The sequence below is a fragment of the Schistocerca cancellata genome, chromosome 4 (genome assembly GCF_023864275.1).
Source record: "Schistocerca cancellata isolate TAMUIC-IGC-003103 chromosome 4, iqSchCanc2.1, whole genome shotgun sequence".
Taxonomy (NCBI): Eukaryota; Metazoa; Arthropoda; class Insecta; order Orthoptera; family Acrididae; genus Schistocerca; species Schistocerca cancellata.
Genome location: NC_064629.1, coordinates 84,777,420 through 84,802,001, shown reverse-complemented (window position 1 = coordinate 84,802,001; position 24,582 = coordinate 84,777,420). Strand labels below are relative to the sequence as shown.

Below are 24,582 nucleotides of genomic sequence, written 5' to 3'. Positions count from 1 at the left end.
AAGACATTACCCTGTAAATGTAATAGTGGGTGTAAATTAAAACTAAATGACAGAGATTGTTGTACGATAACACGAATTGTGTCAAAACAACACAAAACCATGGTGGATAAACTGACTGCACAGCTCAATAGCCATCTTCAAGACCCCGTATCTATTGACACTGTCGGCCAAGAACTTCATAAAGGGAATATTCATGTGCGAGCTGCTATACCAAAACCATTAGTGACAACAACCATACAAAGAAGCGTAAAATGGAAATTTAAGCAAAGGATAAAAGCCAATGGTCATGCACCAGAAACTGGGAAGTTGATTTCATCTGCTGGAAAGGTTATGACCTGAACTGTCAAAGATGCAAAAGAGTTATAAATAACTACGATCATAAGCACCTCTGGAGACAGCGCACACTAACATGTAATTCTGCACTTAGCTTTAATAATCACCTCAATTTGGAGAGGAGTAATGTCCATACATTTTTTCTGGCATGCCACATACAGCTGAAGCCACTCACTCATGATTAGATCCCATGGATCTATCATATTTCAGTGATTTTGATGGCTATGTTTCACCTGCCATTTCAAATAGTGCCAGACATTTCGTAATGGATTGAGATCAAGTGATTTGATGGGCAAGTCCAAGTATGACAGGGTGCCTTAATGATTGTCAAACCAAGAAGGTATGAGCAGCCCTGTGAATCCTGTGAGCATCAGTGGAAACACGTCATATAATCCAACGAGTCAATGTTTCCATTATTTCCAACATCAGGCTGGGTTTATGTCTGGAGAATGCCAAAAGAAGCCTACAATCCTGATTGCTTGATTCCAACAGTTAGGCATGGAGGTGGAAGTGTGATGATGTGGGCACCCATATCACGGTATTCTGCTGGTCCCATCATTATTCTCAAAGGCTGTGTCACAGCCAATGATTATGTGAACATTTTAGGTGATAAGATGCCCCCCATGATTCAAATGTTGTTCCCCAACAATGATACCATATTTCAACACGATAATGCACCCACTCACACAGCCAGGACAGTACAATCATGGTATGGGGAGCGTGCAACTGAATGCTGCGTCTTCCTTGGCCAGCACACTCCCCGGACTCGAACATTATCGAACCCTTATGGGCGGTATTGGAACGCAGACTCTGGAGCGGATTTCTGCCTCCCTTGTCACTACAGGAATTTGAAGAGGTTCTGATCGAAGAGTGGCATAACATTCCACTGGAGACTACACAATCATTATATGCCAGTACTCCAAGAAGAATCACAGCTGTATTATGGGCAAATGGGGGTCCAATCCCTTATTAATAAACCATTCCCATGTACAGGTGTTCAGATTATTTTGTCTATCCCCTATAGGTATAGAGCAGCTCTTTCAGAGTCACACTCACTGGAAACAAATGTTGTAACAGTGTTTTAGCCTAAAAGAAGATCACATAAGAAATTAGTAATTTTTACCAAAAAACACTCTTTCACTACCAGACTGAGAACTTTTCATCTTCCCCTTTTAAGGATAAAAATACTTATTGTCTTACTATGTTACACACACATTCATACACAGTCACTTCTTCTTTCACCTTGAAACAGACCTCTCTTTTACTGTAAACTAATTAATGATAACTTAAACAATACAATCCTGCCAGTTATTTATTACCCTTTTAATGAAGTTAAATACACTAAGTCAATATACTGTTAAAAATAACTGATAGCTTTAACTCACACAATGTTGCACAGAGATGTTATCTCTAATATTTTCTTGGTCTGACTGATTAATAGTGTGCTTTCAGGTGTTAAGCCAAGTTTTTGATTCCATCCAAACTGGTCATTGGAATATTGTGCAGAATAATGGAAACAACAGCTCGGCTGGATACCCAAAAGCACACCATTACTTGAACGGAGATATTGTCGTAATCCTCCTCTGCTTTGTACTGCTACTGATAAATGTAACTCTCAGTGTTAAATTACTGAAGATGAGCAATGTCTACCTGTATTCTTTCAAATCTGATAGTGATACCATGTGGCCGTGAGAATACCGGCAATCGTCATTAAATCTGCAGGTGCCTGCAAAGTACTGCTCACAAGGTGCCATCTCTTTGGAAACTGGATTTGTAAAAAACACACGGACCTGGAATAAATAAAAATTAATGATTATTACAAGTACTACAATGAATCTTTAGCTTTTTTATCCTACTTTGTTTTTCTTCTTCAATTATCCACATGAAAATCACAGGCTTTACTTATAAAATTACTGGCTTCAACTGTATTTTACAGTCAACTGCAGATCGAGCAGATCCAGCATTAAAAGGCTTCTTATGTTGGAATACTGGATCTGAAAATAACTGTAGATTACACTTGCAATTGACAATTGTATAAGAAAAATCTGTGATTATCACTCTGTGGAAAACATAAGAAAAAAGACTTGTTACATCAAACACGGCATTCTCAAAAATGACAATTATATTTCACAAAATTTTATATAAAAGTTCTAAAGCCAATTTAGTGTTCGCTTTCTATACTTTTGGACGGCCTTATTAGCTACAATGTCACAGTTCTATAATGAAATTTTAGCAACATCGAAAACTGCCGTGACTGAATACAATAAGCAATATTCTAATTTCAAAGACAAAGACACTGTGACAACGATTACCTAAAATTAGGAAGAGATTGTAAAATCGGGACTCACTCGTAAAACACACAAAGCAATCGAAAAAGAGGACGAGTACGTCATTACCACATCAGTGTTCCACAAATTACACGACACGACAGGAGCACTGCAGTCCGCTCGTGTAACCTACAGTGGACGACTGCACGATTGTCGGGAACAGGAAGGGGTGGGGAAAGGGGTTGACTGCAACTCGTTTCTTAACACCAAAAAACCTGAGCCTCAACAGTGAGGTAACAGCTAGTAAGGAGACAGCACACAGATCCACAGTACTTTCAACAGGAGCGTGCTCGGCTACTTTATTTCTCCGAACTCTCGACATACGTCGGTACGCACCCCTTTTCAGTTCTTTACGTAGACCGAGGCGACACGAATAATCCGGAATTGTTTACTGGCGGGGTACGTGCCACTGGTAGCCCGAAGGGCAGTTTTTGAAGTCGGAGGAGATTAGGAGTTTAGCACTAGAAATACAGGGGTCGGACAAAATTACGGAATCACTGCAAGAAATGCGGGCCCGAACATAAATGCAGATGCTAACCGAGCCGGCAGACAGCGCCTACGTATTTGACCACGAATAGCACCCGTACAATGTGCACAATACGTTGCCAGTGTCAGTCACGGTCAGAACAGTGTTCTCGTGCGGTCGCGAGTGCACTACGTAGGAAGTGAATTCTGACACGGTCAAACTGTTTGTGTTCGTACGGTGAGCACTTCCCTAACTGGGTAGCCAAAGTGTTCGGTGCCTGACGAGGCACCGAATCGAATATTCACACCGCACACAGAGAAAGTGGAAAAATTTCATCTGCTAAGTCACAATAGGGACGAAAGTGTGTACGAGTGATCGAGACAGATGGCCACTGACGAAGACTGTGATGAAAAATAAGAGGAAGACCACTGAAGGTCACACTCGGGAACCAAAACAACACACGTGGAGCTCCGTAAGCCGGGAATCGCAGTGTGAGCTGGAATTCCAAAAGCACTGATCGGTGATGCAAATTCCAGTAACAGGAAAAAGTGGTGCTGAAGTCATAAAGCCTAGACTACAGAGCAACGGAAGAAAGTCATTCGATGTGACGAGTCTCGTTTCACACCGTTTCCAACTTCTGGCCGAGTTTACATCCGGCGTACGCCATCCCACGCCTACGGTGCCGACCGCTTGCTGCCGAGAGTGAAACGTGGCAGGTCGGTGACGGTTTGGGTGACCGTATTACGTTACTCTACGGGCCCCGACGTTACTCTGCGAGGTCGTATTACTGCCGAGGATCGTACGGACGTTCGGGCCGATCGAATCCTTCCCGCAGTACAGTATCTGTTCGCCGACGGTGACGACGTGTTCCGAGACGACGGAGCCCCTCTTCGCACGGCTCACACTGTCCGTGACTGGGCACAGTGGTGAACTGTTATACCTCCCCTGATGACCGCAGTCACCATATTTCAATATTATCGAGTCTTTGCGGTCTCGGTGGTCTACTTTGTACAGGAGGGTGCACGGTCACTAGCCACCTCCGTCGTCGTTAGCTGAACTTGGCACTACTTTGCAGTAAGGATTGTATAAGATTCCCTTGAAAACCGTAAAGGACCTGTATTTATACATTCTGAGATGGCTGGAAGCTGTGTCGAATGCCTGAAATTTTCCTAAACCGTACTGGGTATCATAATGTGTTGTATTTTTGGTGTTTACATATCTTTGTCCCTCCCCTGTACCTCCAGTGCTCTCAAGGCTTCGTATAATTGTGCAACAAATACAGTTAATTCACTGAGTAAGCAAACTTTGACATTGGAAAAACACTGTGGAGCAGATGATAGTGTCCTCCACATCGTGCTACAATATCGATGTGTTGATCAGATAACACTTTGTAAAACATGGGCACAACAAACGTCTTCTGGCTTACCATTCTTTCTGTACTCAGCTAAATGTAAAGTAATTCTGGGCATCCACATCAAACAGGGTGGCAAGCAACTTCACTCTTGCTTATGTACAGTAATATGGTCGACACCAAGTTGCCTAAGTTCCTCCACCAATCTCAGGTGAATTCCATGCAGAACTGTAAAGGAGGTGTTTGGTCCACTCCCCACGGCATGTGGTTAAGACAAGTTAATATGCTCGATGCATTTCATCCTTTAAATCATTCAGGTGCAGAATATGAAGGTCATCAAAAGTGAGATCCACAAATTTTACTGAAGTTTAAAAACTAAAAACATTGCCTGTCATTTGCACACAGGCACTAACACACTCACTCTCTCTCTCTCTCTCTCTCTCTCTCTCTCTCTCTCTCTCTCTCTCTCACACACACACACACATCCAACTGATGAAAATTTAAAACTTATACTATCAGCCACCTTCTCCAATTGCCTAATTATCAGCTGCAAGAAATGAGGCTAAAATGTGGACAAAAACAGTATTTATTACTATAGCAAACACTGCCACATTCAAAACTGATCTCTGAAGAACATCACTGTCCTACACAAATTTAGCACATTACACATCATACTTAAAAAAATCTTGAAAGTAAGGACCCTATGACAATGGATAAACATTCCTGGAAGTACTAATTGTGTAGCTGTCTTAGAATGTTATACACTATCCACATCAATTAAATATCTAGATGTAATGTTGCAATGCAATATGAAATGGAACCAGCACATAAAGACTGTAGTAGGGAAGGCAAATGGTTGACTTCAGTTTCTTCAGAGAATTTTAGAAAATTGTAGCTCACCTGTTAAAGGAGACCTCTAATAGAACACAAGTGTTATCCACTATTGAGTGTTTGGGATCCCCAGCAGGTGGGACTGATGGAAGATGCTGAAGCAATTCAGAGGCAAGCTGCCAGATTTGTTACCGATAGGTTCGATCAACATGTGATTATTACGGAAATGCTTCATGAACTCAAACTGGAATCCATGGAGGGAGGGAGGGAGGGAGGGAGGGAGGGAGGGAGGGGGGGAGAGAGAGAGAGAGAGAGAGAGAGAGAGAGAGAGAGCTTATCTTTCTATCCATAGCTTCATTGAGTGGTAGATAACTGTTACACAGAATAAAAGTACATGGGAAGTGTACTTTGTAGCTACAGTTGCAGTAGCTGTTGAGAGGAACAGAAGCAAAGTGATAAGTATTGTTCCTTCAGTATCCCTGCCAGTGGACATCATGATGGAGGCAAATGAATTGGTGTGGGTAGTGCAGTGTGACAGTGTGGAAATCAGCCATGAAGGGTGCACGCAGCACGTAGTATGGGCAGACACACTAGCAGTGGTGTTCACCTGCAGGCGGCAGCAGGCCGGGCAGGGCAGTGCTTACTCAGAGTTTGACCACTGTGGACCTCGCTTTCTCGGGCTCTGTGGAGGGCTTCGAATTTGGGAGAAATTTGTATAAACGTCCTGTGCAGCTGGAGAACAATAAGGAGGCCTTATCAACTGGACCAATGATACACCTTACCTGGCAGTGCAGCACGAACTGGTGCAGGTATATCTCCCACCTTTCTGTTGACTCACTGAAACCAGCAAACAGCGCCAGGAGTGGGGGCGGGGTGGTGACTGTGACTGTGACTGTGTCTGTATTGTGCCTTGTGTTGTACCATGTGCTTAGCCATTAGTCATCCGCACCAGACACATGGTGAGTTCTTCTCATGCTTGTCTCAAAATAAGTTTGGACACTCTGCTTCCCATAGATTGGCTTGCACAGTAAGTTTGTTTCCCTGTCACAGGTTCGGTTCCCCAGCTGTCATCAAGCCACCATCAGCCTGTGATGCATTTGAACCAAGTTTGTAGTGAAACGGTGTTGTCACACCTGTGCAGATACTAAAGTGGTGACGAAGGATGTTTTTACTCATGTGGCACTGCTATATTTTATTTCACCTTTTCCTAGTGTTCCCTTTGGCCACCACAAACCTGGCAATTCTTCTATGCTGGGAGGAACAGTTGCACCGACAGAATGAGCAGCAACAGCTACAGCAGCCGTGGGGCCAGGTTCTGTTTTCTGCGCCACCCCCAATGCCATTTGCCAGTTTCAATGAGTCAACGGAAAGGTGGGAGAATTACTTATGCTAGTTCCTGCTGCACTGCCAAGTAAGGCATATCGTCGATTCAGTTGATAAGGCTACCGTATAGTCCAGCTGTGCAGGTTTATACAGTGTTGTCCAAAATTTGAAGCCCTCCACAGAGCCCGAGAAACTGCCCTTTGATGAGCTTTGTCATTTGGTTACACAGTATTTTGACGATCCAACCTGTGTGGTGGCAGCGCTGTTGCAATTTAACCAGCACCACAAGCACCTTGAGAAGTCATATGTGGCCTGGATTGCTGATTTGCAGGGCCTCTTGCACAAGTGTTTTAAGTGTCCCAAATGTGCTACCTCTCACGAAGACTTGCTAATTTGGCACGTGGTTGTCAGTTTAGCTTCTGATCATGAGGTTCACAGTAGGGTGTTGAAGTTCTCAGACCCTTCTTTAGCCGATGTTCCCCAAATTGTGGAATCGCTTATGGCAGCAGTGAGGAATGTCCTTCGTGATAATAGGCAGGGGGTGCAATTGGGTGAGCACTGTAACCGGCACCTTGTGCTCTGCAGGATACCCCTGGTGGCCTCACCTCTTGTCAAGTAACTGTGTTGCTGCCGTTGACGATTCCGGTGCAGTGGTGTCACAGTTGTGCCCATGTGCCCATCCCTGCCCTACCACGTTCGGCAGGTTCGCACTGTTTGCAGCATTGTAATTCCCACCAGCAGTGTTTCTCAGATCCTCCATATTATTCTCCTTCTGCTTGTTGGGTGAGCCAGTGGTCTTGCTCTGATTCTCATTCGTTACACGTTTGTTGCAACTGTATGCACGTGGAGGCCAGGTGCGACATACGCCAGCAGATAGGTCACTCAGCAACTGTTGGTGACAGCTGGCGAGTCGTGAGTCAGTCTTTGGATGCTCCGGTGTTTTCACTAGACTCTGGTGCTGCCTCTGATGCCTTGTATATGTATCCTTAGTGTATTTTGCTGATGTTGGTAGTGGATGGGTATCCAGCCAAATTTCAAGCAAACACAGGAGCGATGGGCAGCCTAGTTAACTTGGATATGAAGAGGACTCTTGGGGTGCCTGGAGTTGCAATGGCTACTCTGTCAGGTTGTGTTTTATAGTAAAACAGAGCATTCCTTTGTGGGGGCAGTACTTCGTAGTAACTGAAACGGCAACTTACTTTGTTAGTAGTCAATTCACCATCACAAAATATACCTTAACATGTTTTCTGTTTTTTGCTTCAGATTGCTGATGAAGTGCATTTAGTGTCTCAACCCGTTCCTTTTCACAATTTGGACTCCCTACTGCAGTCCTACAGCCAGCTGTTTGAGAATACTTTGGACCAAGCAAAATATTTCGAGGCTCGTTTGTCATAGCTGTCGGCAGTAGCCAAATTTTGTCATCTACCCCCATTCCCTCTGCCATGTGAGACAAGGTTTAGTCTGAGTTGAATTGTTGGCAGGATCAGGGTGTTGTCTCTCCTATTTGTCTGAAATTGGGCCATCGCTTGGGCCGTGATTCAGAATCCTGATGGCATCAAGCGTCTTTATGTCAATTTAAACAGATGGTCAACATGCACTGTGTCATAGATTCATGTCTCGCTCTGCAGCAGGCAGAGTTTTTGGTTTAATTGTTGGGGGTATAATATTCTTCCCCACATTGATCTGCACGATACTTACCTACAGTCACTGCTGGGCACAGTTTCTCAGACATTCCTATCCCTCGACACTCCTTTTGAGATTGCCTTTTGGAATCTCATCTGTGTCGGAAAGTTACCAATGGTATTTGGAACAGCTGATTCAGGACATTCCCTGTTGCATCAATTACATTGATGACACCTGGATCATGGGCCCTACTTGGGAGAAGCATTTAGAAAACCTTCAATTAGTTTTCCAATTCCTCCTGGAGCATGGCCTTTGGTTGCAAGCTGGAGAAGTGCAGTTGTTTTTCTCCCCGAAGGTTCCATTTTTTGGGTTATATGCTTAGTAAAGATGGCCTTCTCCCCACGGATGACCACCTCAAGGCCACTGTCAAGATATTGGTGCATAAGAATCTGAAGGATGTCTGATCTTTCTTGGGTAAGATGTCATATTGTGCTCAGTTCATTCCCCAGGCTGTGCATATTTCGCAGCCTCTTAATCGGGTTCGCCAGAAGGGCGTTAAGTTTGTCTGGTCAGCAGATTGTCAATGGGCTTTTCAGTCTCTCGAGCAACATTTATGCTCCAGTCCCTGTCTGGCTTTCTTCATGCCAGATAAACCTTTTACCCTGGCCTGTGAAACATCCCAGTATGGCATTGAAGCCATTTTGTCCCATCGTAACCTGAACAGCATCGAACAGCCCATCGCTTATGTATCAAAGATGCATAATTATTCATAGGTGGGAAAAGAGACACGAGCTATTATTTTCAGGATTAAATGGTTCCATGTCTTCCTGTATGGGGCGAGGTTGACCCTCATCATTGACCATTAAGTAGCTGGTTTCATTATTTGGACCTCATTCCAAGATTCCGGACAGGACACCCACCAGTTGCAGTGGTGGACCATCTTTCCCAGTAACTATTGTTATGACATTTGGTACTGCTCTACCGCCCAGCACGCCAATGAGCCTGGCAACAAACCCTGTCAGACTTTTCACTGACAGCGCACAAAGTTATGACAGTCACGGCCACGGACCTGCTCTTCTAGAATATTATTTTGGTGGTCCAGTTGAGTTCCCCAGAGCACATCTCTGGGTGTTGATCCTGCGTGGCATACAACTGTCCTCCTCCACAGTCAGCTCAAAGTTGTCCAGAGGATTCTCACGCTTGCCACGGAGAGGCAATGGTGCTGTGTGGTGGTTCAGCCAGCGTTGTGACCTCGCATACTTAAGTTGCTGCATGTGTCATAATGGGGTATGACTCGTATGGAGGCATTGGCACATCACGTCCACTGGCCAGTGACCGATCGTGAAATCGAACAATTGGTGCATTCTTACAGGGCTTGTGCACAGAACCAGGCTTCACCGCCATGCCAGTTCTCTCATCGGTTGGTCTCGGAGTACCCTCGGGACAGGGTGCATGTCAATTTTCTGGCCCCTTTTTCGGCACATTGCAGTTGCTGGTGGTCAATGTGTTGTCCAGTTTCGTGTATGTAGTCAAACTCTCCTCCACATTGTCAACTGCCACGGTTTGTGCTTTGTTCGATATTTTTATAGCCGTGGGATCCCTCACAACCCTGGTATCTAACAAAGGTTGGCAATTAGTGTCACAGAAGTTTGAGGAATTTCGCATTCGCAATGGTTTCCGGCATCTGATTACCGCTCCATTTCACCTGACTTCTAACTCGGGGGTGGAATACTTCATGCATTCATTTAAGACCCAAATAAAGAAATCCATATCTGCCACTTCCTGTGACAATGTGTTGTTGGGCTTCCTTTCTACATACTGGGTGGCACCAGTCAGCAGGTGCAGTCTAGTGGAACGTTTTCACAGGTGCCAAATGTGGGGTCACCAGGATTTGCTGCACCCTGAGTTGCATGTCACAGACTATCACGTTTTGCTCCAACGGCTGCAGCTTGGGCCTGGTTCTTCAGCCAGCAGCAAGGGTGGCTACAAAGGTCAGCAGTTGTTGGTAATGGATGTTGGTAAGTAGCAGCTGACCCGCCACGAAAATTATCTCCACTTGCACCCTGCTGCCACATCCCCACTGCAGCCTGCTTTTCTACCAGGTGGCAGTTAAAGTCGCGACTCTGTTGCAGATGAGGGCTCCCACTTGCAGTGGTGTGCTGTCATGTTTCCACCCCCTACACATTCTCTGCTGTTCTCCCATTGCCCGCAACAGCAGACCCAAGTGAAGCCCTCACCAACACCTGCCAATGTGGAGCCGTAGACTTTGATCCACCTTCTCCACCTCCTCATCCCCCTTCATCAATGGAGGTGTCATCACCTCCACTGTCATCAGTGGACCACCAGTTGCCACAGCCTCTATGGTTTCCACACTTCCGGTGGTGCCGGAGGTGTCAGCATAGCCTTCCTCTGTGGTAAATCCATTGTCAGCTTCTCCAGGGTGCTCTTCAGTTCTACATCAGAGGTCACAACCCAAGCCTGGTCATTTTCGGCCTTTCCAGGGGAAAGGGATTTTGTATCCCCACCACTGGACATCACAATGAAGGCAGATGAGCTAATGTGGGTAATGCAGTGGGATAGTGCAGAAACCTGCCATGGAGGGTGCATGTAACATGTAAAATGGGCAGACCCAGCTCCCAGAGTTGTTTACTTGCAGGCGGCAGTAGGCCATGGGCTGATGTTTACTCAAGAGTGCAAGCATCACACATCTCACCCAGCATATCATGTCACGTGTTGTGTTGAGCACTTAGCTGTTAGCTGTCTGCAACCAGCTACTCAGTTCGTACTACACTCATCTCTACGTGTATTCACTCTGCTTCCTGTAGTTCGACTCACACAGCAAGTTCCGTATTAGTCTCACAGGGTTCTGCTTCCTGGCTATTGTAAGGCACTGTCGGTCCATGAAGTAGCCGTGCCAACTGTCTAGTGAAGTGGAGTTGTCACACCTGTGCAGATACTAAAGTTTCCATAAATGAGCACTCTACCTTTTGTCCTGTCTATGCTAAGGTCGTCCATTTGGTGGGGCTATCTCTCCTGAGCCACAGGGGCATTAGTTAGTTTAAAATGTGCACCCTGGAAGCACAGGCACATGGGTCTTCCCTACCCTAACATTTGTTTTGAACCAATTCACATTCTGACACAGTATAGAAGTTATTTATCAGTGAAGTTTCTGTCTCCCCACAAGTTGGAGAATCAAAATCAGATGGAAGAGAACTGAGAGGACTTGACAGTTTGCTCAAGCAGACCTCAATGTGCATCACAGAATCATCATAATCTGACAGAATGTGCATTTTATGGTTTACTTTTTCTTTTAATAATCTGGAGATGGCTTATGCTGTGATACAAAATTTTTATTGTAGTTTTATTCCTAAAATTCTACCTATTGCAGCTACTTCAAGTAGTAAAGTTTTGATGATCACCAGAACTTTGTTGTTTGTTGGACCTCGTTTCTAGTTAGCAACAGGCTCATTTGTAACATTACTTCTACAGATACACTAGCATGAGTACTTACTTTTTATTGAATTTGTGGTTAGAGTCAGAGAATATGCATTTGTTTTTTAGTTTTTTTGCCTAAGCATGAGTGCAAGAGATGTTGCAAGTGTAGGGGGCAGAAGAGAATCTTAAGTCTTTTCACCTCATCACGTCATGAACTTAATTACCTAACTTAATCTCCAAAGTTTTTTTTCTCTTGTAAGAAGACAAAGCATTCATTGTGTCACACTAGGTGTTTACTTGTGCAATTTACACAGTGGAGCATTTCATTCCTCCATCAAGAGCTATGACTTGGCATTTGCTTCATACAAAGGGTGTTCAATAAGTAATACAACACATCTTTTTTTTAGAGCAGACTGATTTGATTCAGGATTCCAATAAATCGTACTATTCCCCACTCTTTTGGCTACAAAATACTATTTTCCAACATTATCTTTGCTCAATGTGACGGCCTTACGCCAGCTTACTGGGAGGTACCACTCTACTGGTGAACATTGGAGACAACATTTCGTTGCATCAATAACCTCCCCATCCTTCACCTACTGCTTCCACTGAGTGCCTCCTTCATTGGGCCAAACAGACTGAAGTCGGAAGGTGTGAGAACCGGGCTATAGGGTGGATAAGAAAGAACAGTCCAATGAAGCTTTATGAGCTCTTCTCAGGTGCGCAGACTTATGTGAGGCCTTGTGTTGTCATGGAGAAGTAGTTCATTTGCATTTCTGTGACACTGTCACTCTGAAGTAATTTCTTTGATTTCCTAAGCGTAGCACAATACACTTCAGAGTTGATCGTTGCACCATGAGGGAGAACATAAAAACCCTTCAAAACCCCTTCAGAGTCCCAAAAGACAATCGCCATGACTTTACCAGCTGAGGGAGTGACTTTGAACTTTTTCTTTGGAGGAGAGATGGTGTGGTGACACTCCGCGGATTGCCGTTTTGTTTCCAGTTCAATGTGATGAACCCACGTTTCATCTCCTTTGATGATGTTTGGCAAAAAATTGTCACAATCAGCCTCATAATGCGCAAGCAGTTCCCCACAGATGGTCCTTAGTTGCTCTTTATGGTCTTCTGTTAGGCAGAGAGAAACCCAGCAGACACACACCTTTAAGTACCCTAACTGGTGTATGACTGTTTAGAACTACCAACAGAGATGTCCAGCTGAGCAGCGAGACATTTGATCATGATCCATTAATCACCTCGAATGACAGTGTCTGTACGTTCCAACATTGCTGGAGTCACAGCTGTGTGCCTATGAATATCTGCGACACACTGTTTTTTTGTCAAAAGAAACTCAATGACAGATCTCTGCCCAGAATGCACCTCCATTACAGACGCCACACTGAAGGCTACATATAGTGCCATGATCTATCCAAACTTCATGAAACTATAGGGGCTGAAGCGGGAATATTTCAAGATGTCTCACAATACATTCCACATTTCTTCAACTGCAATTGGCTGAGAGAAAAAAAAAGTGTTGCATTACTTACTGAATGCCCTTCGTATTTTTGACCTTCACAACCCATAGCAGTGTCCATAAATTTCTAGCCCTTGAAAAACATCACGAAGTTTGAAATGTATGATCACACTTTCAACTTAAATCTAGCTTTCATTGAGTCAAATGTCAAACTAAATTCTACTGTTTTTTCTAAAGTACCATTCACCAGCTGTACTGTGTTGTGCATTTCCTGACCCCACTGTCTACTCACTCCTCTTGAAGCTCATATGTATCTAGATACATATGGCACCACACTTTACCACTTCTTCATTATAGTTAGGAGTGTGATGTACTTCAGGAGTCCGATGGCTTTCCATGTCACTGTTCCACTGGAATAGTCCTCAAGCTGTAGCACACAGCACAACTTGAGGTAGAGAATTTTTTTATACAGGCTGGTACCTTCCACTGTCCTGCTGCATAGTGACTGCTAAAACATGGCAATGGCTTACAGTAATAGAAGACAAGCATCAGTCTCTAGACCCTTGCTCAGGAACTCTGGGATTACCAGATCTCCATTATGTAGCCAAGTTTTGTGAAACCTTGACCTTAGGTGTGAGCCAAGAGTACATACAGCTTTCTGAATGCTACATACAAGGCTAGCATTGCCTCCCACTCCCCCCCACCCAGAGACTGGAGGTAAAACACAAAGATGCCAAGTACTTTGACACTCATTCTTTTGTTGTTATATAGTGTGGCTATAATTAATAATGGCTAAGTCCTATATCAAATGCTGACGATCAATATTTACTTTTCTGTATTTGAAGAAACACGTCATCACAACTGTTGGTGGGTGTGGTAACCCATGCAGATACCACCCCTATCGGCGGGCATCAAAAGCCACTGATACTGCTGCTGCCGGCTGGCCACAGTTATAACTCATCTGATTCTTCTGTCTGCAGCTCGTGGTCTAGTGGCTAGCAGTGCTCCCTCTGGATCACGGGGTCCTGGGTTCGATTCCCGGCAGGTTGGGGATTTTCTCCGCATGGGGACTGGGTGTTTGTATTGTCCTCATCATTTCATCACCATATGTGAACGTGGCAAGATTGGACTGTATAAACATTGGGAATTTGTACAGACGCTGATAACTGTGCATCATCATCTGCTTCTTCTGCCTCTGCTACTGCCGGGCTCAGTTGCCAGAGAGAGGCACCACTGTAAATCTACTTGTATCAAACTTGAATTGTTAAATATATCAGCTGACTGATGTGCCACACTATTATTTATGCTGCAAGTTACAACATAAGTGGTGGCAATAGTGGTTGAACCTAGTGTAAAGTTGTGTTAAAATGGACCCAGCACAGCAGTAGCAGCTGTTAGGCTTGTCCAGAGAGGCTATTTTTCAACAATTCTTGCAACACCACTTTGAAGGATAGAAATGGCAGGAGGCCTTTTTGGCCTAAGGCAGAAGACCCTGCAAACAATTGTTTACAGATGTTCTAGGATGCATTCATTATTTTAACAACATTGTTGTCACTGTGGCCACAGCAGAGGAACATCTACAGAACCTCAGGAAACTGTTCCACACTCTACAAGCTATTGGCCTCAAATGTAATCTGGAAAAATACTTATTCTTTCAACTGTCAGTGGAATACCTCAGCCACATCATCTCTCAGGAGGGACTTCAGTCTACAAAGAAGTGCGTGGAAGTGATGACAGTCCTCCTCCACCCTTCCAACTTGAAGGAGCTACAATCTTTCCTTGGAAAAATCCCTTATTATAGTAAACCCATTCCCAATGCTACAGAGATTGCTTACCTGCTGAACAGCTTTATCATCAAATGGGTCTTATTTTCCTGGTCAACAGAATATGAACAGGCATTCCAGATCCTCAGATAGGCCTTACTATCTGCATCTTGCATCGCCACTTTCCAGCCGGGGAGGCAGCCGGCGGAAGCTGCTGACGTGTCTGTAAGGCTGTATTAGTACACAATAATGCCGATGGCTCTGAACAGTCAAGTTTATGTTCCAAAAACACTAAACACCACCCAGAAGAAGAGTTCCCAGATTGAAAAGGAAGCACTTGCGATCATTTCTGCATTAAAACAGTTTCAGGTTTTTCTCTATGGAACCAAGTTCCATTTAATCACTGCTCATGAGCCTTTAACATCACTCTTTGACCCGCCCTCTAACCTGTCCAATTCAGTAGTCTGCCAGCTCTAGTGATGGGCTGATTTTCTCAGCAGATATAACTACGAGATACACTTCCAAAACACTATTCAGAATGCAAATTCTAATGCCCTGTTCCACCTACTAAATACCCTGATCCAGCATTTGATTAAGATAAGACCCATTGTTTCAAATTAAATGATGAGGACCAACAAGTCACGGACCACTTTCCCACAAACAGCTCACAAATTGCAGGTGCCATGCATCATTAAGATTCTGCAGAGATGGTCAGACCGGATCCCTGGTTGGAACACTAACCCCCTAAAGCACTATTTTCACCTCCATCATAAGCTCATTCTTGTGACTGACATCGTTTTGTTAACAACACACCAAAACTCTCCACACCTTCGACCAGATATTCAATGTCTCCTGCACCACGGACATTGGGATATATCTTGCACCGAGTTACCGAGATATTAGCCAGACGCTTTGTCTACTGGAATGAAATTTACAGGCAAATTCAGCAGTTTATCTGGAGCTGTCTAAATGCGAAGCATAGCGGGAAGCACCTCCCCAGTCTTTCTTGCCCTGGCTTGTGCTCTTGCACACTTGGGAGAGGATTCACCACGATTTGACTGGCCCCTTTCTGGACATCACCTAGTTAATAGTCATCAATACTTATCCCAGATTTCCCTACATTGTTAACTGCTGTTCCACCAGTCTGAAGGCCATTATTAAGGTACTCACCTGAATTTTCACCATGGAGAGCCTCCCCTGCATGATTTTGTCAGATAAAAGGCATAGGAGTGCAGTTTTCTGACACTTTCTGCTGCCAGAATGGCATTCAACACATCACACCATCACCTTTCCACCCTTCAGTCCAATGGGGATGCTAAGACACTTTTCTGCCTTTCAAAACCCACATGAAGAAATATGTTGACAAATCGTCTACAGATGATGCTTTAACCTTTTTTATGAGTTCATACAGAGCTACAACAGTTGGGGAGAAGAATCCAACAGAGCTAATCCACTGTCACCACTCATGCATTCTCCTACACCTCCTGCTGCTGACAGCAACTGTGCCACTCGCTCCACCATCTCCACCCTTCACGATGGACACCTGGGTATGGGCACTGAGTTTTGTGTGTCAGGAAAAACTGGTTGGTCCTGATGCCATCCAGTAGCAATGGGGCCACCATTTGTTCACCTTGGATGTGGATAACAGGATGGTGACTCATCACGAAAACCAGCTGTGGCAGGGTGGTAACCCACCTCCGTCGTCAATCATGCTCTAAGACACTCCTCGCAGTGACACCGCATGACATTTATCTCCTTCCCCATCTCCTTTTTCTCCTGCCCCAGCTCTGGAGCCTTTCTTAACCCCTTCTCTTCAATCAGCATGTTGCCCCCAGCCGTGCACTCATCACTCTCCTTTTCTAGGCCACCTACTGCAGACCAGGTGTCAGTGGAGTCACAGCATGAACCGCCGTCAGACCTTCCCGAGCAGCACCTCCATCTGGAGTGCTCTCAACCCTTAGAATCAGATGTAGAAATGCAGTGCCCTCCTCCACGTTGCTATGACCCAGATGCTGTCACCACATAAGCTCCTTCTAGCCATAACTCTCTCACCATGTGGGGTGACTGGGAGCCGGTTAATCCTGCGTGCCCTCTGAAGCTTGTACGGACATCGATCTTGTCTGGCACACCTCTCAGCCTCCTGCCGGATGTGCGGCCACACCACAGAATGTTACCCTTCATCCCTGTACGGCGTCAGGACTTCGGTAACCCACGGTACCACCAACTCTTCTGTGGTGGGCATCAAAAGCCATCAAACTGCAACCACTGGCCGGCCACAGTTATGACTTGTGTGATTTTTCCACTTCTGCTATCAAGGGGCTCAGCCACCAGAGAAAGACACCACTGCAAATCTTCTGTGCAGGACGTCTGCACATGCACCCCTGTAGTGCCACCTGTGCCAGGCTTCACTATGGTTATCTATTTATGTAGCCACCATAAGTCACTCGGCCTGTTTTGTCTTCACTCACAGTATTGTGCATGGACTCATCTCTGCTGAATTATGCTTGTGGCTTGTTCTTTTGGACTGTGTACTACGTTTGGAACATTAGTATCAATATTGAACTGTCAACTGACTGATGTGCTGCAATGTTATTTATGTTGTGAGTTACAACAGTGTGACTTTGCTGCAGTCATGTATGCAGGAGGCTTTAAGAATGGGAGGTATTACAAGTCACCTGTGTACAGCTCACCTCTGATAATAAAGTAAAGACTATTAGTAGTGAGCATGCCGACATGTAAACATACATCAATAGAGAGCCCTTCTCTTCATAGACGAGTCTTTGTAACAGTAGATTTGTTTTGATTTGGTTTGTTAACATATCATCAAGTAATCCATGGAAGTGGTGGTTTTGAGCAAGGCATGGTTGGGGTGTGTGTGTGTGTGTGTGTGTGTGTGTGTGTGTGTGTGTGTGTGTGTGTGTGTGAGAGAGAGAGAGAGAGAGAGAGAGAGAGAGAGAGAGAGAGAGAGAGAGAGAGAGAACCATGGAGGGTTCCCCTTACAAATGAATATCTTCAATACCATATCAAATAACTCAGCACATGAGGCTGACAGCTAGATTCCCAAACCTGAATGATACAGAGCATTTTTGGAATACTCTCTCAAGAGTTGTTGTTAGTTCAGAAACCAGCATATCTGTTTTGCACTGCTGAATGTGCTCAATCAATTAATTTTAATATTATGCAGGAATTCTCATGTCAATGGTGATGTAAAGTATTTCACATTCTGAATCTGAAAATAACAGTATGTAAACTTTTTTCCTTTATATCTTGGTACCCTAGCTCTGTACTGATAGAAGCCAGAAGACTTCAGACCACTAGTGTTTATCTCTGGACACTACCGCCTACATGATCAAACAAAATTCAGCAGCAAGACTAATAGCTATCAGGTAATATACAAGTTACTCTGGGAAATAACTGTAGCAGAGGTATGTGACCTAATTACTGTGGTGTCACCGCCAGACACCACACTTGCTAGGTGGTAGCCTTTAAATCGGCCGCGGTCCGCTAGTATACGTCGGACCCGCGTGTCGCCACTGTCAGTGATTGCAGACCGAGCGCCGCCACACGGCAGGTCTAGAGAGACTTCCTAGCACTCGCCCCAGTTGGACAGACGACTTGCTAGCGATGCTACACTGACCACTACGCTCTCATTTGCTGAGACGATAGTTAGCATAGCCTTCAGCTACGTCATTTGCTACGACCTAGCAAGGCGCCATTACCAGTTAATATTGAGATTGTAAAACCTGTACAGTCAAGAGCGATGTACACCAATTATGGATTAAAGTTAAGTATTCCAGCAGCAACGTACCTTATTGGCTATATTAATTACATTGTCATTTTCCAGACCTCACGCCAGCCTACGTGAGCTTAAAGGCGTGCATTTCGGCCTCCTCTAGCAACACGGTGTTGGCTCTTCTGCCAACACAATAATTACTGCCTAGAGTATCACCTTTCCACTGAATTGGAATTACTCTCTTGGGTTAGGTTTCTAAATGCAACAAATGTAAATCAATGGGAAATAGTGTGCTTTGATTGTGCTGCCTGTTATGTTGTTACCAGCTGAAACTCCAGATATTGCGACGTTATTTGTGGAAGGCCTACTTCAACACCCACATGTAATGATTGCAGAAAAGTTTTTCAGTAAAGACTATTGCTAAAGGCAATTCCACAGTGCAGTTTTGCACACAGGCTGACAAAGTCCTATCACCCATAGACAAATGACCTTATGAAACATTTTATCATTATGTTTCCATATATATTGTCCCATAAAAACCACAATTAAGTCCAAATTTGAAGGCAGAGTCGTCAATGAAGTTCAAAACTTAGTACAGTAAGCATGTTTATTACCAATACCATCATTCAATCAGAACAGAACTGACATCCTGGATGGAGAACGACGCTAATTGTACAAGTATCTAATATTCCAGAATACACAAACATTACAAACATAACATATTTCAAGAATCTTCCAGAAGTAATAGATAATAAGTAACAAATAATTTCTAATGGTTAGGTTTGAACTGGTGACCCACAACATGCCAGCCAAGAATGCTAACCCCCACACCACAACTATATGCATCTCAGCTCGTCGCAATATTAACACTGAACAGAGAGACTAGAATATGATACCATGATACCACATGTTGAGAAATTCATAAAACACATCAAAACAAGGTACTACAGGTCTCACACTGTTCTTTCTGCCTCTGGGTGACAAAGCTGAAGGAAAACAATTGACATCCATTTTTATTTCAGGTTGACTATACTTGGAACGATTACATGAAACAGCTCATCACAATAAATGAAGTTGGAAGACAACTGGCCCATACATAAACTTTGTATGTCCCAGATAAGGACCAGGAGCTTCATTACAGCAACTACCCTCCACTAACATAATGTCCTTGTGATTTGGTAGAGATTTTTAAGTCTGTTGGGAATGTCAGGCTATGAGAAAAATTACTAAAAAACTACTTTGGCCCAGTATGAATCTTGTGCCAAGTGTTGTACTTCACACGCAAAGCCTAGGACTATCCTAGAACTAAGATCCTACACCAAAAAGATGAAAGTGCAGAGATACAGTGCTAATATATTACAGTTCTGAGGCACAGGTCACGATTGAGGACTACCAAGGAAAACATCCGAACAAGTGCTTGACAACTATGAAGCTTCACTGCTAGTGAATGTATTTGAATATCTCAGGGTAAGACAATGGGTAGATGGTACAGTACCATCATTTGAAGTGTCTTTGACCGGATCCAGAGTCAGGATATTGCTGTCAACTTTGAAACAGCAGTTTATTGTTTCCTCAGGATATGGTGCAATGCAGCAAATTGTACATCACACTGTGTGGCCACTGACTAGTGACATTACATTCCCAGCTCCTGACAGTATAATTTTCGGAGCCTTCATGTTAACATAATGTTTGTTGGATCTATAGACTTTAAAGTTATGTATAAATAGCAATGATCTCTGTTTCAGCTTCTTCTGTGCTTTGTGCTGTGTCCATATGAAAAGCCTGATTTCAGTAGTAAGTGTTGCCTCTCATTTACGAGCCCACTTTTAAATTTTGCAGGTGAATCTGATCACTTTATAACAAAATAAACTTTTGTCAAGGATAATAACACAAGTAGTCATGTTAAGCAAAGTAACATTGTTATATGAAATTTAGCTACTGTACACAACATGATTTCCAATAAATAAATTAGTATCTCACCTGAATTGCATCTATTGAATTAGTGTCCTCCATACTTTCAACTCCAGATATAATCGCATTATGGTAACTACAGCTGCCCCATGCATGATTATAAGGTGCCTGACATTTCAGGCCCTCAAGAGACCGGAAATCTTCCTGTAAACGCATACATTCATTAGTAAAGAGCATACAGATGTGGAAATTGGTACAAGAAATACATAGAAAGAAAAACAAAAAGGAAATCTTTGTGTCAGGTTAAAATGAAACAAAACCAATTCAAAAAGGCTAAGAAACACTGAACAAATGGTAAGTTAATATATTTATACATAAAAACTGGAATATAGTACAAGTTACAGGAAAAATACAATTAATATATTTGTTTTATTATGCCAACACAAGAGGAAAGAGAAAGGAGGAAGCATAATAAAGAGAAACATTACAATAGATACTTGTTTCTAGCTGATCACAGCTACTCTTAAGGGAAAAGACACAGTGCATCAGTCGGAACACAGATTAAATGAAATCTTTCTTGGCACCCACTTGTTTAGACAAACTCTGATAAAATACAAAATTTTAAAACATACACCAAACTGTCAACAGAAGACAGACAACCTCACTGCACAATAAAAGTTCTTCAACTAAAACATGGTAATGTTTAACAGAAGTCTCTGCATTTTGAGAAACTACCATATTTTTGTAACTAAATACCTTCCATATGAGTTATTGGTTGGAAAGACGACAATACAACTGAGTTATTGATTAATTAATTATTATTTGCAACTAGTCGTTCCTCCCCAATAACGAATTATTCCGATACAGGCTCTTTTTAGGCCACAGAAATCTACTACTGAGCAATGCGATGGCATATTGTATTACACTGTAGCCTCCAAAAATTAATCTGGGCATTGCATAAGTTTCATCATCATTTTGGCTATGCATTGCTCTGATGTGCAACAGTACGAAAGCATCAATTTTATGACTGAACATATTCACTGGTATTCCAAATATCTTGAATCCCTCCATGGACACAGAGGTTCAGAAACATAATCTGAAATAGAATATTCCTCATACTCTTGTCTCGTACCAAATTACTCTGATATCCAATGAAGTGCCACAACAGTGGAAGAATGTAATAATATCCAGGAAAAGCCTGGTAGACCAATCTGGCTCATATCTTCCCTAATTTCACAACTTCAGACAGTTGCCGAGATGATCCCTGCATAGAGTAATCATTTATTTAACTGCTGCATAAATTCACGATTGACTCACCTGATTTCTTCATCAGAATTGAGCATAGCTACTGATTTCACACTGTTAGGGTCAGTGGTGGGTAATGCAAAATTTTACCAATGATGCTGCAATATTACAGAAACAAACAGATCATGTTTACTGTGTTGTCATGACTGGGCACAACTTAATAATGTTGCGATATTAGTTTTATCTAATTAACTAAGATTAAGTATGTTGTTTATATGTTTATGATTTCCACTACTTTTTATTAATGCATTAATATGCCCTAAATGTTTTATCCCCCCCCCCCCCCCCAAAATCCCACTCATCACTGATCCCAAACAATAAACATGATATAACGTAACCAAGTGCATGGCGAACATCATACCCCCAGGTCAAACTCTTTTCATACACAGGAAGGCCAGAAAGAGGGGACAACCCCCCAAGATATGAGCTACTGTCTGTAATGATCCACATTTACGATGTGGAGGAGAGTCGTTACATTAAATTTCACAGTGACAGTTCTAAAGTCATTCAAAGAAAGACTATGGTTGGTAGCGTGTAGATACCCAGGTCATGTAATACAAGTTGGAGGTGACTTTAACCTACTGAGTATGGAGTAGAGAGTATAGAATATAGATTCACTGCAGACACATAGTCTTGTGAAGTATTTGTGAACTCATTTTCTGAAAAGTGTCTTGAGCAGCTAGTCCAGCAGCCCATACACATGGAAATATCTTAGACCTAGTAGCTACAAACAAGCTGGACCTTATGGATGGAATCAGTATTGAGACAGGGATTAGTGATCAAGATGTCATCATAGCGACTATGATTACAAAAGTTAATAAATCAGTCAAGAAGCCTAAGGGTGTGCTTCTACTAGAAAGAGCAGATAAGTAGTTGTTAGCATCTTACAATGAAATGCAATCATTTACTTCCAGTATAATGAACATAGAGGAATTGTGGGCCAAGTTTAAACAGACTGTAAATCGTGCTCTGGATAAGTATGTGCCTAGTAAGTGCATTAAGGATGGAAAAAAACCACCGTAGTTTAGCAATAAAATTCGGAAAATGTTGAGGAAGCAGAGGCTATTGCACTCTTGATACAAAAGAGAACACACAGATGGCGATAGGAATAGGTTAGAAGAGATTTGTGCACCTGCGAAAAGATCTCTGTGTGAAGCGTACAACAGCTACCACTGTCATACCTTAGCAAAAGATCTGGCTGAGAACCTAAGAAAATTCTGGTCTCTCCCACTCACTGACCAGTCGGCTGTGGTAGTTGAATACAGCAAAACGAAAGCTGGAGTTTTTAAATTCTGCACTTAAGAAATCATTCATGCAGGAGAATTGTAGAAACATACCATAATTTGATCATTGCACAGAGTCCTGTGTCGATGACAAAGTGATAAGCACTCTGGCGTAGAAAAACAATTGAAAGAGTTGAAACAAATAAGCTGCCTGGTCCAGATATGATACGAATTCACCGGCAGCTGTGGCTGAGTGGATCTAGGCGCTTCAGTCCGGAACCGCGCTGCTACTACAGTCGCAGGTTCGAATCCTGCCTCGGGCATGATGTGATGTCCTTAAGTTAGTTAGGTTTAAGTAGTTCTAAGTCTAGGGGACAGATGACCTCAGATGTTAAGTCCCATAGTGCTTAGAGCCAATTGAAACATTTTGATACCAATTCAGTTTCACAAAGAGTTGCCTATGGCACTGGCTCTTTACTTAGCTCGCATTTATCGCAAATCTCTCACCCACCACAAACTCCCAGGAAACTGGAAAAAGACTCCTGTATATAAGGAGGGTACAAGAGCAGTCCTGCAAAATCACAGACCAATATCCTTAATTTCAGATTGCTGCAGAATTCTAGAACATATTCTGAGTTCGAATATATTAAATTTTCTGGAGACCGAAAACCTCCCAGAAAGCATTGCATGTGTGAAACTCAAGATTGCTCTTTCTCACATGATATACTGTGAACTATGAACAAAGGGCAACAGGCAGATTTCATATTCATAGATTTCCGAAAAGCATTTGACACAGTACTCCACCGCAGACATCAGTGAAGGCACAAGCATACAGAATACATTTCCAGATATGTAGTAGTTCCAAGACTTCCTAAGTACTAGAACCCAGTATGTTGTCCTTGATGGTGAGCGTTCATCAGAGACAGGGATATTGTCAGCAATGCCACAGGGAAGGATGATAGGACTGCTATTATTTTCTATATACATAAATGATCTGGCAGGCAAGGTGAGCAGCAATCTGCAGTCATTTGCTGATGATGCTGTGGTGTGCGGGAAGGTGTCAATGATGAACAACTGTAAGAAGATGCAAGATGACTTACACACAATTTCTAGTTGGTGTGATGAATGGCAGCTGGCTCTAAATGTAGAAAAATTTAAGTTAATGTGGATGAGTAGGAAAAACAAACCCATAATGTTTGGATACAGCTTTATTAGTGTCCTGATTGACACAGTCATGTCATCTAAATATCTGGACGTAATGTCACAAAGTGACAGGAAATGGAACAAGCATGTGACAGTTGTGGTAGGTAAGGCAAATGGTGGACTTCGGGTTACTGGAAGAATTTTAGGACGCTAGTGTGACTTATTCTAGAGTACCGCTCGAGTGTTTTGGATCCACACCAGGTCAGATTAAAGGAATACATTGAAGCAATTCAGAGGCAGGCTGGTAGATTTGTTACCAGTTAAGTTCAAACAACACACACA

General features: G+C 43.2%; 1 protein-coding gene across 1 annotated transcript in view; it reads right to left on the bottom strand.

The window, feature by feature from the left end:
- The window catches only part of LOC126183660 (zinc finger CCCH-type with G patch domain-containing protein), a 166,962-nt gene that overhangs the window by 90,412 nt on the left and 51,968 nt on the right, over nt 1-24,582 (bottom strand). Inside the window, exons 4-5 of the mRNA XM_049925805.1 lie at nt 20,639-20,773; nt 1,984-2,123 (exon numbers count right to left, since the gene is read on the bottom strand). Coding sequence (XP_049781762.1) covers nt 1,984-2,123; nt 20,639-20,773 — 275 coding nt within the window. The remainder of the gene's footprint in view (nt 1-1,983; nt 2,124-20,638; nt 20,774-24,582) is intronic.